This window comes from Pyrus communis, chromosome 11 (assembly GCF_041283825.1).
Source record: "Pyrus communis isolate YQ-2024b chromosome 11, ASM4128382v1, whole genome shotgun sequence".
NCBI lineage: Eukaryota > Viridiplantae > Streptophyta > Magnoliopsida > Rosales > Rosaceae > Pyrus > Pyrus communis.
This window is the reverse complement of record NC_142575.1, coordinates 11,075,765-11,088,298: the sequence shown is the minus strand read 5'-3', so window position 1 is coordinate 11,088,298 and position 12,534 is coordinate 11,075,765. Positions and strand designations below refer to the sequence as shown.

At 35.1% G+C, this 12,534-nt stretch overlaps 1 protein-coding gene across 8 annotated transcripts; it reads right to left on the bottom strand.

The window, feature by feature from the left end:
• Positions 1 to 7,373: 7,373 nt before the first annotated feature.
• LOC137743293 (UPSTREAM OF FLC protein (DUF966)) lies at positions 7,374 to 12,119 on the bottom strand. Of its 8 annotated transcripts, XR_015953548.1 has the most exons (8): positions 12,020 to 12,119; positions 11,380 to 11,584; positions 11,195 to 11,264; positions 10,968 to 11,092; positions 9,896 to 10,778; positions 8,322 to 8,629; positions 8,063 to 8,212; positions 7,529 to 7,663 (listed from the first exon to the last, which is right to left on the bottom strand). XR_015953548.1 is itself a non-coding variant. In XM_088680173.1 (7 exons), exons 2-6 carry the CDS (start codon positions 11,567 to 11,569, stop codon positions 8,317 to 8,319), a joined length of 1,572 nt encoding a protein of 523 aa, XP_088536299.1. In that variant the 5' UTR covers positions 11,570 to 11,584; positions 12,020 to 12,119; the 3' UTR covers positions 7,776 to 8,212. The 8 variants fall into 8 exon arrangements, 5 of the variants coding, with proteins under 5 accessions (XP_088536299.1, XP_088536295.1, XP_088536297.1 ...); XR_015953549.1 differs by lacking the exon at positions 12,020 to 12,119 and having other exon boundaries at positions 7,374 to 7,663; positions 8,317 to 8,629; positions 10,977 to 11,092; positions 11,380 to 11,713; XR_015953547.1 differs by lacking the exon at positions 12,020 to 12,119 and having other exon boundaries at positions 7,377 to 7,610; positions 11,380 to 11,906.
• Positions 12,120 to 12,534: the final 415 nt, after the last annotated feature.

Genomic DNA, 12,534 nt, shown 5'->3' with positions numbered 1-12,534 from the left:
AAATAAAATAAAATAAACTAAAAAAAATCACAAAAACCAAGATTTTTCTTTTTTCAATATGTGCAACAGCAAACATAAACATTTTTCTCCATTCACAAGGTCCCTATTATATATCATATACAATTTCAAGTATATGTCAAATAAAAGCCTATTTAGCCAATTAAATTCCAAGTAATTTAATGGTTGAAGTCCCAGAAACATCCACAACAATGGTGAAAATCGCGCAACTTGTCCTCCTTCCTGATGAAACCCCAAAAACATCCAAACCACTATAACCAGAAAATCTCTCCATTAAAATCCCAAATCCAAAACTGCAACGATATTTAAAGAAATTCTTGAACCTACTGCAAATCACAGCAAGCTTTGAACTTGCTACAACCTTCAACTTCAACCCCAGCTTCCCCACTGTTTTTATAGAAATCTTACCCACCCCTCTCCTTCGAATCTCAACAGCCATGACCTTCCTCACCCCTCTCATTCGTAGAACGACCCACTACGATAAGGCTAGAAGGATTGGGCTGAAGTCAATGCTTGCAAGCTGCGCGATTTGGAAGTCACGACTACACGTTGTAGCCTGGGTTTGAGTAGCTGCAGGTTGTTCTGCAGGTCTAAAGTTGTTGCATGTGAAGGTGGATTAAGCTTTTAAAGCTTTAAAATTTGAGGGTGGATTTGCAGAAACCTTTCATGAGTTTGGAAGGGAAAATCGCGTTTAAGGGTAAGCTTCACAAAGCTGTGAGCAGAAATGGGGAAGAAGATAATGGGGGACGAACGACAGGGAAGAATGATAAGGCTTAGGTTTCGAAATAAGATGTTGACTTACTAGGGATAAGGGCACAGCAAAGCCTAAGTCTAAACCTTAGGGTTCAAATTTCAAACCAAGAAAAAGATAATAAAAAAATCAAAAAGGGGGCTGGCTAGGGCACAGCAAAATCTAGTTTTGGGCTAGTCTTGGGCTCCACGAAAAGCGCGGGCCTCAAAATCTAGGAGAAATTTTGAGATGGTCTTACACTGGGCCTCGAGCTAATTTCAACAAAGGATGGGCCTACTTTTCCTTAGGCATAGGTACTAATTAGAAACAGAGATAATAAAGAAAAAAGGCACTGGGCCTCCCCCTTTCTTGGGCTTACAAAACAAATGAGCAGTTTTGGGTTACACAAAAATTTTGGGCCTTTGTGAAGCTCAAACTAGTTTGAAGTATTTTTAGGATAAGGCATATATGAAGGTGTGCGATATAAAAATAAGGTGTCACTATTTTGATGAATTGGCAACAAGTGAGGCACCTCATTCGGTAATTCTCTTCGACCGGAGACTTGGGGGACTCTCACTACATACTACTACACTTCGGTACTCAGAAGTTTCGTGATTGCTCAGTGACTTCAATTTTTCAAGTCCCTAACCAAGAAGTTTTCCTTACTCGGGAACTTAGGGGAGCACTGTTTGTACCATACTTGACCAATCTCGAAACTATCAAGCACTGGTCAACTTCATACCTTCAACGACCCACTGAGGGTTCATGCTAAGGCACAACTAAGGGGTTCATGCTGAGGCCAATCACAGCATGACACATGTCAACATTAAAATAAAGCTCATAGAGTCCCACATTGACCGCGTACAAAAGTTGGAGACTCTCCTCAACTATAAAAAGATATCATTCTCTTACAATTAATCTCTAATGTCATTATTGTACTTAAACTAGTCATTAGAACCCACTAATGATAATTATGCTTAAACTTATGTATTTGTGTAAAACCTTCACTATTAATGAGAACTCCTCTACTTTGTGAACATAGCCAAACTTAGGGTGAACCACGTATATCTTGTGTTTGCTTCCCTATCTCTATCTATTTAGATATTATCCACAACAGGTGATCGGAGCAATCGAGTGAAGGTCACAAACTTGACATTTTACGCTGTTCCAAAGTCCCACTGATTTTGTGCATCAACAGAATTTTTACCACCTACAAAAGTTGGGATAAAAACACTTGTAAAAGTACAAGGTAGTTGTAGTAATAATGCTCATGCAAGGTCGTTCTTCACATGAATTATTTAAAATAATTCATGTGAAAACCAAATCTTAATTAATTATTTAAAATAAAATTTAGAAAAAGTTGATTTTGTGATATAAAATAACAAAAATGAATTTAATAAAAATAATGTAAAATCCTCAACAATAGGAAAGTAATTTAAAACAAAACAGTTTTGAAAATCTATCTAAATGACACTAAGGTTCCGCCGTCACCTTAACAATTCTACGTAATTTTACCAATTACTTATGAATTACACATGCAACTTAGAAGGTTAGGTTTTCCTAATGCATATTCTACTTGTGACATTCCAGATAGAATTTATATCAAACATGCAATCTGCTTGTGGTATTTAGATCAAATGTAAACATGCATAACTCATTACGCTTTGTGAAAGCCCTTTGAAAAATCATGCAACCCTTAAAACGTGGCATTCATCCTAACAAAAAGGAGATTAGTTACGCATATTTATAATAAAAAAGAAAAATATTATTGAAACTATGTATAGTAAACACCTCATAAAAATAAAGTTTAAGTCAAAAGCTATCTAAGCCAAGTTCGCCATAGTAGTACGTAGAGAACTCTAATGCACGATACACTATATTTATAGTGCTATATTAATTATCCTACCTAAATAAGGTTTTTCAATAAATCTGGAAATCTAAGTAAAATAATAAATAAAAGGTTTCCTATTTAAAATCAAATTCAAATTGTAAAGAGAATCAAATTTTTGACCAACCAAATCAACTCTGATTTAGTCCCAAGGGGCTATTTTTTAAAGCTTAACACGTCCCCAACAAATCCATAGAATGAACATTCCTCAAAATATGTCATCTTGACCTTCAAAATGCGCAAAACGTCCAGATACGTCAATTTGAGAAAGCTGCGAGCTTTCTTTTCTTTGTCACAGTCAAACGGCTTGGAATTAAATCTTGGAATTTGATCTAATCATCTTAAAAGACTCACAAATCCACTCCAATTGGAATTACTAAAAAATTCATTTGTTTGATCACTTTTTGCTCAAAGTTTTTTTCACATGTCTTATATTAGAAATATAAATCAAAGTATCAAAATTCTCACAAAATAACCAATAAACTAATACTAAGATTATGGTAAAAATATAGAACAATATTGACTCATCATTGTCTTATCACAATCTTGATTCCTATGATTCTATCCCTAGCTCTCTTAACATCTACATCTTTTGTTAGAGTCTTATCCATGATGATGCCATCACCGTTTCTCAATATGCTTGTGCCCGAATACCAAAGCTTAAAACCTGAGCTTTCAAGATCATTTGCCTTAAGACTAACTCACTTAATTTCCTGGAGGCACATAATGTTTATCCTTCTCCTCACCATAACTTCATTACTTCCATAGATTTTCCCATTAAGGTTCCTATATTCCACGTTCCTAAACGCATTGTACTCTCTAGAACCGTACCCTCATGTCCTAGTTTCTTTGACCTCACCCATCTAGTAAGGTCAAAATACTTCTTTTGTGTGTCCTGGGTAAAGTTGATGTCAATAGATGTTTCCAAATAACTTTTAGTGGAGTCATCAAATGAAGTTTCTACAGCATTCTTGCTGATTTAATGTTGCATCCTGGCGCCAATAAAGTTATAGCGACACTTGCTCACTTATCAATGTGCCTAGGCCACTCAATGCATCACTTCCGGTTGACAATTTAGCTTTAGCTCAATTTTTTTTAGGATTCATTATCATAGGGATTCAACTATTGTCGACTACCTAACGCCCTCTCCCTCTTCTTTTATCTGAGCTTGGGAACGACAGTATAAGATAAACTCATAGGGTTGTTTGATAAATTAATAACCTCGGTTGAATAATAAAATCATCTAGCCTGAACATGAGTAATAAAATAATAACCTTGGTTAAATAATTAAATCATCTGGTCCCAACTTGAGCATGTGTAATAAAATAATAAAATCGCTAAATGAAAAAGACTTATCTTCTAGTCCTTAAATTATCTTAGAGGTTTGAAGTCATATATGTATTTGTTGTTTATATAAGACACACGTATTCATGTTGAAAACAATAATAATAGTAATAAATGAACAAAAGTATTGCAGCCTTAATTTAGTTAGGAATGTAATTGTGTAAATTATTTTGGGATTCTATAGTATCTTTTAGATAGTCCTAATTAAAATGTATTACTTGAAAAGTAAGGATTCTCTCTTCCTTACTATTGTAAATAAATGCATGATGAAGATGAGATAACACATCTTAGAATTCACCGATTCTTTCTTCTATTCTTCTCTCTCCTGTCGCAACATCCTCTCTTTTTCCGTCTGTAATTTTTTAGTTAAATAGGCCTATGACAAAAAGAATTTTTTTTTAAATTAATAAATATTTTTTATCAATAAATTAATAAATTACTCTTTTATTAATATAATATCTGTCTAAAATAGTCACTTAGTATTATAGTCGAGTAGTATTCCTCTTCACTTGTAAGCGAGAGTTCTTAAGTTCAATTACCACCAAAGATGAATTTGAACCTCATTATTGCTAATCTCTTGTGAGGTTATGCACTCTCCTCCAAGATGAATTTGAACCTCATTATTGCTAATCTATTGTGAGGTTATGCACTCTCCTCCCCTTAGTATAAGTTATATCGTCTGTCAAAAAAAAATATATATATGTCACATTCCGGCCAAGGCCCCCACCACATCCTAGGCTCGACTCCACCATAGCACGATATTGTCTGTTTTGGGCCCTAACCATGCCCTCACGGTTTTGTTTCTAGGAACTTACACAAGAACTTCTCAGTGGGTCACCTATCCTGGGATTGCTCTCACGCGAACTCGCTTAACTTCGGAGTTCCGATGGAACCTGAAACCAGTGAGCTCTTAAAAGACCTCGTGCTAGGTAGAAATAGAAATATACATATAAGATTTACAAGATCCATACCTCTGGAAATAAAACCGTGGAGGCATGGTCAGGGCTCAAAACGTACAATATTATGTTACGGTAAAGTCGAGTCCGAAATGTAGTAGGAGTCTGGGCCGTGATGTGACAAAAAAAATCTCTCTCAAATAATTATCTTTCTTAGTCTCAAAACTATTTATTTATAGAAATTTTAGTGTATCTTTCTAAAGCACTGACTGAGAATGACACTTTCTCTAATATACAACAAAATTGCCCAATTGAATAAGGAGGCCCCATTGAATAAGAAACGTTCTAAGATTATTATATTTTCTTAATACAATCAATATTTTACATTAAATATGAGAGCAACAGTTTAAATTTCAAATGCAATGAGTTAAAAAGAATATCGTCGTAAACCAGCAATCTATCACTTGCAATAAGCATTAGATTCGAGCAAATTATTGTGTGATTTTGTTGTGCATGGTATAAAAAATCTTGACGGGACAGCCCAGGCTCTCTACTTAAACACAAATTAAGATCCAACACGTGTTGTCACATTATATGTAGTCACTGCCGTGAGAAACGACTTTACTACTTGATACGCAACGCAAATACTCTCCAGTCCAATCCATCCAATCAGTCCATCTCCAGTCCAGTCTCCACCACCCTTACATGCAAAACACTGGGACAGTTCACTGGTAGGACCGACTCACGCAACAGTCACTTTTATTATAAATCGGCTTTTAGTTAAACTAATTTTTTAAATTAGCATATTTCTTAATTTTGGTTTATAAGATATGAAACTGATAGAAGTAATTCTTGTCTATCGTCACTTATTTTGATTTTTTAGAAAAAAAATTATGTTAAATAGGGATCAAAACAACAAAATACCTTCAATTTAATAAACAATAGGCAAAATAATTAGACAAAAATTGAAGGTATTTATTTTATTTTATTCTTATTTAGTGGAATTTTTTTACGAAAATACTAAAATGATTAATGGTAGACAAATTTAAGATCACTTTTATCGATTTTAAATCTTAAAAACCAAAATAAAGAATTATGCTGATCTTAAAAACCATGTTGACTAAAAAAATCTTATAAATCCAACCTTGTCGGCCTAAGAGTAACAAAACAAAATAAATAAATAAAATAAAATAACCCTGCACTTGTGTATAAAGAGAAAAAACCAAACATTATTCGCAATCCGATCCCTCACGGCTTCCACTGCCTTGACATTTCAAGGAGAAGTCCCTATATACATTACACTTCATTTATTCCCACGGATCCTACTATTTACATGTATAACCACCATACGATGCACATGACCCGGACTGAATACATAGAGCGACTTGAGCGATGGAAACCTCAATATTGCATTCAGATATCAACGTCGTATTATTGGCGTATTGGTATCAAAAATCGACACCATAGCGATAATATGATGCAAACCAGCATATAGATATGGGGACTCGACAATTTCAAGCTAATTTTATCAACAGGAAACTTAATATAGGTCTAATTTTTTGAGCCAATAGTAGGAATAGTCCAATTTATTAAAATAAGTTCAATTCCTTAAATCTTATTATTTTATTATCAATAATTATCTCTTAAATGATAAGACTTATTATAAAAATCAAATTTCTTCCTAATTATCTCTTTGATTATTTATTTTTTTTGTTCTTTTTTTGTTCTTTATCTCGTTTTAAACCCCATTTATAGATTATATTTTTTATTTTTATAATCAACCTATATCACAGGTTAATTATATTTATCTACCTATATGACAAATTTTTTTTTTATAATCAAGTACAATTCATGTGTCTTGCTTGTAGATATATTATGTTTTTTCTACCTTTTAGCTAAATTTCATATCTTACTTATAGGTATGATATACATTCATATATTTGTTACTTGAGTTAGGGTAGAATGATTTGCAGATAGATTTATTTCAATATATTTTTTTTTTGTTATAAGATATTAATTATATTTTTTGGGGTTGAAAATTCATAATATTAGAAGATTTTAATTGATTTTTAATATTTTTAGAAAATATAAAATGAGCATTAAAAAAATAAATACATATAATTAGGTAATTAGACTCATTCTTAAAAATCATCCATGTTTTTGGACCTCGATCTAAAAGCCGCTATTACCAATATGTGTTGATATTTGGAACTAATATGTCAATATAACATGTGATACGATGTTTATATTCGCATAGAGAATTCGGAGAGTCTCGAATGTGACCAGATTTAGTACTTTTCTTTTACAGCCCATACCACATTTTCTGGAAAGCTACTTTGTCCCAAAAGAAGAGATCTAGTTTGTCAACAAGAGGAAAGGCAAGTTGCTACCACCAAACCCCAAAGTTGCTTTTGAGCTTTCGAAGGACATTTTTTATTTAAGAAATGAGAGTCAAAAGTACCTTTTGCCCAAGAGTCAACCACTTTACAACAGACACAAGGAATCCAATGAGATGTTGAAACTCAATTAGTATGGTAAACTCGTTTTCACACAAGTACAGTAAACTCGTTTCATGTAAGTTGCACTCTTAATACAATACAGTGCTCAAGCTAAATGACTGAATTTGAATGTTTAGATGAAACAATCATGTCTGATAGGTTGAATCGACTCAGGCCCCGCAGAGTGTGCGATACATTGATGCATTGTAGATTTCACCAAAATGAGTGGTGCCCATCTACACACATTTTTCTCCACTTGTTAATTAATGTCATTTGATCTTCTTCAATTCTGATAGTCGAAAATTAAGAAGGGTATATGAGAAATAAAAATGGTTGTGTAGATTAGCATCATCCACGGGTGTAATTTCCCAAATAGAGAGAGAGAGAGAGAGAGAGAGAGAGATTGAAACACATCTTTGGTAATAGCAGGCAGGCAGCACCTAAACCATGCTGCTGCTAGAGGAACTGTTCTAAAATTAAAGCATTGCAGTAAAAAGGAAGATTTTGAAACCCTAGTTACATAAAAAGAGGAAAAGAAAACCCATTTGAACAACCCCACCCAAAAATCCAACTCCATATCTCAGGAAACGGAGTAGGTCCACCAACCAGGACCATCCCCTTTGCAAATAAGTGATTTGCTCCTTTCTTTTTACTTTTCAGATATACAAAAAATTACTTTTTGCCTTACCCGCCAATAAGTTTACATCATTTGAACTTCAAACCACCTGAAAAATTACCCCTTGCTTTTATCTTCAGCGCTGGTGTCTACGAACTGCCAACCGCAGTGGTATCGAAAGGTGCTCTGGATTGGATTATAACCCGAGCTCCTGAAGCAAGCCTGTTTTGGAGGAAAACAAACAAAATGTCAACCAACATTGACAAGAACAAAACTGGATTACAGTAATAAATTTGAAAAAGGTGAAAATGGGGAGGACTCGGCACTCAACTTTCTTCGATTTTGATCACCTTCTCCTTCTCCTTCTCTTCTCTAAACGAATCTAACCTTTTCGATTGCTTTTTAAGAGATGAAGGGTCTGTGATTCTTTTGCTACATCCATTGGATACGCTATGGGTATTGATATGTGCACCATCAACTACATCTGAGGAGTTCCTTGGCTTATTGGAAATGGGGAATCTCATAGATTCACTTCGTGGATGCTTGTTCAGCGAAGCTTTGATTGATCTTGGAATGCATTTCGAACGTCCTGATGTAGACTCCTCTTTGTCCTCTACTGAATCCACCTTCTTACAACTCCTGCAAGTTGATCAGTTTAGCATTTGAACCATAAAATAGTTACAACTGCACGTACGATGCTATCGGAAATATGGACAGTTGCCATTTAACCAATGACCACCCTTCCAAACAGATACAAATAATTCTCAATCAACAAATTCCAAAGAGGCTAATCCTCTCTTATTACCCACACAACTTTTATAACAAAAACTCCAGAATACTCGGACAAACTTATCCCCAAATAAGAGGAACTCCGAAAGATGGCAACTAGGTGGACCTGGGACATGTAGCCCCTTGAATTTGTTTCAGCTAGCATCAGAAATGAATCGGATCATTTTATCAAAAGAAAGAAGTGAATCTGCTTCATTACTTGTTCCGATCAAAGAAAAACTCATGATTTGACATAATTTTTTATTTTAGCATCAAACTGTGATGCTAACATCTGATCTAACAGGTTTAGGTTTTATGATTAATTAAAATTTCAGTAGAAGCACATTCATCATAAAGAAGAGAAACCAAAATATATCACAATAGCAAGAGAGCACAAATTCAATGTGATTAACCTATATCCAGAGACAAGGGGAAAATTATTTAAAACATAGAGGATTACAAAAGTCATAAAACTACACATTTATAAAGTTACCACAGCTAAACTCTTCACTTGACAAAAAACAAAGATTTCCTGTCTACCCTAATAAACCGAAGCCAACTTAAACTTGTTACTTCAAGGTTTCCCGTTGCTTGAACAGGCCTAACTTAGAAGTTCAGAAGTGAGAAGCAACCAATCATAACTTTTGATAAAGCACTTGCATCAAATTTGTGCTCTCTTGTTTGTGTCATGTACCAAACCTTTGAGTTAAAAATTCACTTGCATAGACAAGAATGAAGCAGCATCCAAGGGACCCAAGCTCAAGTAGATCAACTTAGAACACAATTTGGCAGGTTTGACGGCCCTAGATTTGTGGATCTTCATACGTATGGTCCCATCTTAAAGCATTCAAATTCTATAATTGAATCATCAGATTTAAGAATTGACATTCTGGTAGGTAGTAAGAAACTTCCTAACTCTGGTTGAATCCCTGGCTTTCACCATCAAAGTAAACTGTATAAGTTCCCTAATAAACAGCCCTGCACCTCAATTTTTACCATCCTAAGTATGATTTTGACTAAATTTACTCCAATCTTACTACTACATGTTGGGAGATAACCCTAAAATACTCATGGTTTAAAACAAAAGGTGTGTAAACTTCTAAAAGAAATGAAAGATAATTTTATGACTAGGCTAACCTGTCAGCATTGTATGAGGACGATCGTTTTAAAGCTGTACATCCATCTTCCTCCTTGAGCATTTTAGTCTCAATCAAGCTCCCACTAAAATATTCTTTATCTTCCAATCTCAAACCCATTAGCCTTGGATTCTCTGAGAGGCAGTCCAGCTCTCCCAGCATTACTTTAGTGGAGAATAATGGGGAGCGAAAATTGGAATGGGAAAACTGGGCCTTGTAGGTTGGAATAAGACCAAAACTGTGATCCTTCACTGATATTGAACCACACGAGATGAGTTGCATAAGTACATTAGTAGCCTTAACCCTTGGATTGTTTTGCATCCGTACGTCTTCCCCTTCAACTATTCTAAAACTATTGAGTTTACTAACATCAGCCCTAATAAGGGATTCCAAAGTTTCAGTCTTCCCACCTGATGAAGATGGGCTGGGGGAAAACCGAGGAGGGGAAACTGAATCACTGCAAATCTCAGAGTTCTCTTTCACACACAGCACTCGATTATGATAATAACTGCAATCCGGTTCCAACGACCCATCATCTGTGGAAACACCCCTTGTACAAGTTTCTGATGCTTTAGGTTTGTTCCCATTTTCTTCAGTCTGCGTAGAAGCATCAGCCAAACCATCACTCTTGTAAACCTTGTACTCTGTCAAGCTCAGTGAACCGCCCCACGAAGAATTCTTTCCAACCGTAGACTCTGGAGATGCACTGGAAGAGCCTTCGAGACGTTGAACCGGAGGAGAGAGCTCATCTTCTTGAGAATGCTTTGTTTCCTTCCCATTCAAACTTGACGACGATGAAGAATCATCTTGGCTTCTAGAAGATGCAGGTTCCGGTAATTGTTTCAAGCTCTGGATTTTTATTTCTGCCAACGGGCTAAACCGACCTGGACAGAAACAACAGATGAATAAACAAATTATCCACATGTAGGATCTTAAATTTCTTATCCATGGAATCGAAAATTATGGTGAATACTGAATAAGCACTTATATTTTCTGAGTGCAATTAAATGACAAGTTTGAAATCATTCACTACAATTCCTAGTAACCAAACAATGAGAAATTGAATCACGTACCGCATTTACCTGAATTCGATTCTTCAAAAAGCTCAGAACCTTTGAGTACGTACTCATTTCCATGGGCCGGAGGAATCAGATCATCTTCAGAGAGATCATGCCAAACATATCCACCCTTATAGCTTCTGCACTCATTCAACCAAACCAAAGTAATTACAAAACTGCCTTAAAAGATACCATTTTCAAAAACTTGGGATTAAAAAAAAAAAAAACGACTAGAAATTCACCTCTTAGAAGACCATGAATACATGGAAGCCATGCCTCTGCCCCTCAGAGCATTAAGCCTATTAATCACATCTGCAACCAAACAAAATTAAAATTCACAAATAAGTCTCGGCAAATTCAGAAAATCAAAATACCCCACCAAGAAAAACCCCAGAAATTCATTTTTTACAATTTGAACTTTGAATACCTCTGAGGTAGAGCCCTTGAGGAGAGGTTACAGGAACCTCCATGAAATGGGGGTGTTCAAGCTGCCGATTTCGAGAGAGATAGTAAACCACAGGAACTTTGCGGTTCTGGTGGTACTTGGGCGACTTCTCAGTCCACACTTTCGCCCTTTCCGGACTCACTTGGCTGTACTTCTTCATCCTACCCTCCATTACTTCCTTCGTTTTCTGAAAAAATTTAAATCTTAAACCCAGTTCCCCGAGCTTCAATGGCGGATTTGCTGCTCAGATCAGTGAGAAAACCGCAGAAAAAAAAAAAAAAAAATTGTGGGTTTTTGAATGGTAGAGTAAATCGGATCGAAGAGGTAGTGTAAGAGAGTTGGAACCTTTGAAACCAATCAGGAATCTGAATTTGGTATATAAGAATGGGGAGAGACAACGAGACAAGAAAACAGAGACAGAAAGAAACAAAGAGAAGAAGCTGATCAAAAATGGAGGAAGTGGAAAAGGACGCCCGCATTTAATGCATTTGCAGAGAGTTTGGCGACACACACTGCGTGCAAGCATACATGCGTCTGTATATATGTTGTATTTACGACTGCGTGTAAAGTGTTTGACAAAATGCTTCAAAGAGAAGAGGAAAAAAAAGCCACAATTTATTACCGGAGAAAAAAGAACAGTGGCTGCTTCGGCTTCAACGGGACGAGTCTATCTCTCTGCTTTTCCATCGGTTTGGTTGGCTGTTGCCATGTTTGTATTATTTTATGCTAGCAAGGAACACATACTTTTTGTGTGTGTGAACAATTTTTAATAAGTACATTTTTTTTAATATTACATAATTATTGTTTTGTTCTTTTTATGTAAATATTATGTGTTAAAAATGAGGGTAAAATTAAAAAAAATATGATTGTCATTATTTCAAAAAAACAAAAAAAAGTAAAATAGAAAAAATAAGGATATGATTATTATTTTGTTAAAAGATACAAAATTACTATTTTGCACTCCTTTTGTAAATGGTGTGTATCAAAAATAAGAGTAAAATAAATAAATAAAAGAAAAAAAAGTTGACAAGGATTTTCTTAATAATAGTGTGTGTGTGTGTGTGTCTATATATATATTTCTGTACAGTTTTAACCTTTACCCTATTGTCATGTGAAAGCCAGGGATGATTAAATTCT

What these genes read in the sequence shown, in the direction of transcription:
- LOC137743293 (XM_088680169.1), bottom strand. Translation starts at nt 11,569, where the DNA reads ATGGAGGGTAGGATGAAGAAGTACAGCCAAGTGAGTCCGGAAAGGGCG. An exon ending in TATTCATGGTCTTCTAAGAG is followed by an intron (nt 11,093 to 11,194) that starts GTGAATTTCTAG and finishes GAATGAGTGCAG; the next exon opens with AAGCTATAAGGGTGGATATG. An exon ending in GGTGATCAAAATCGAAGAAA is followed by an intron (nt 8,213 to 8,321) that starts GTTGAGTGCCGA and finishes CCTCCAAAACAG; the next exon opens with GCTTGCTTCAGGAGCTCGGG.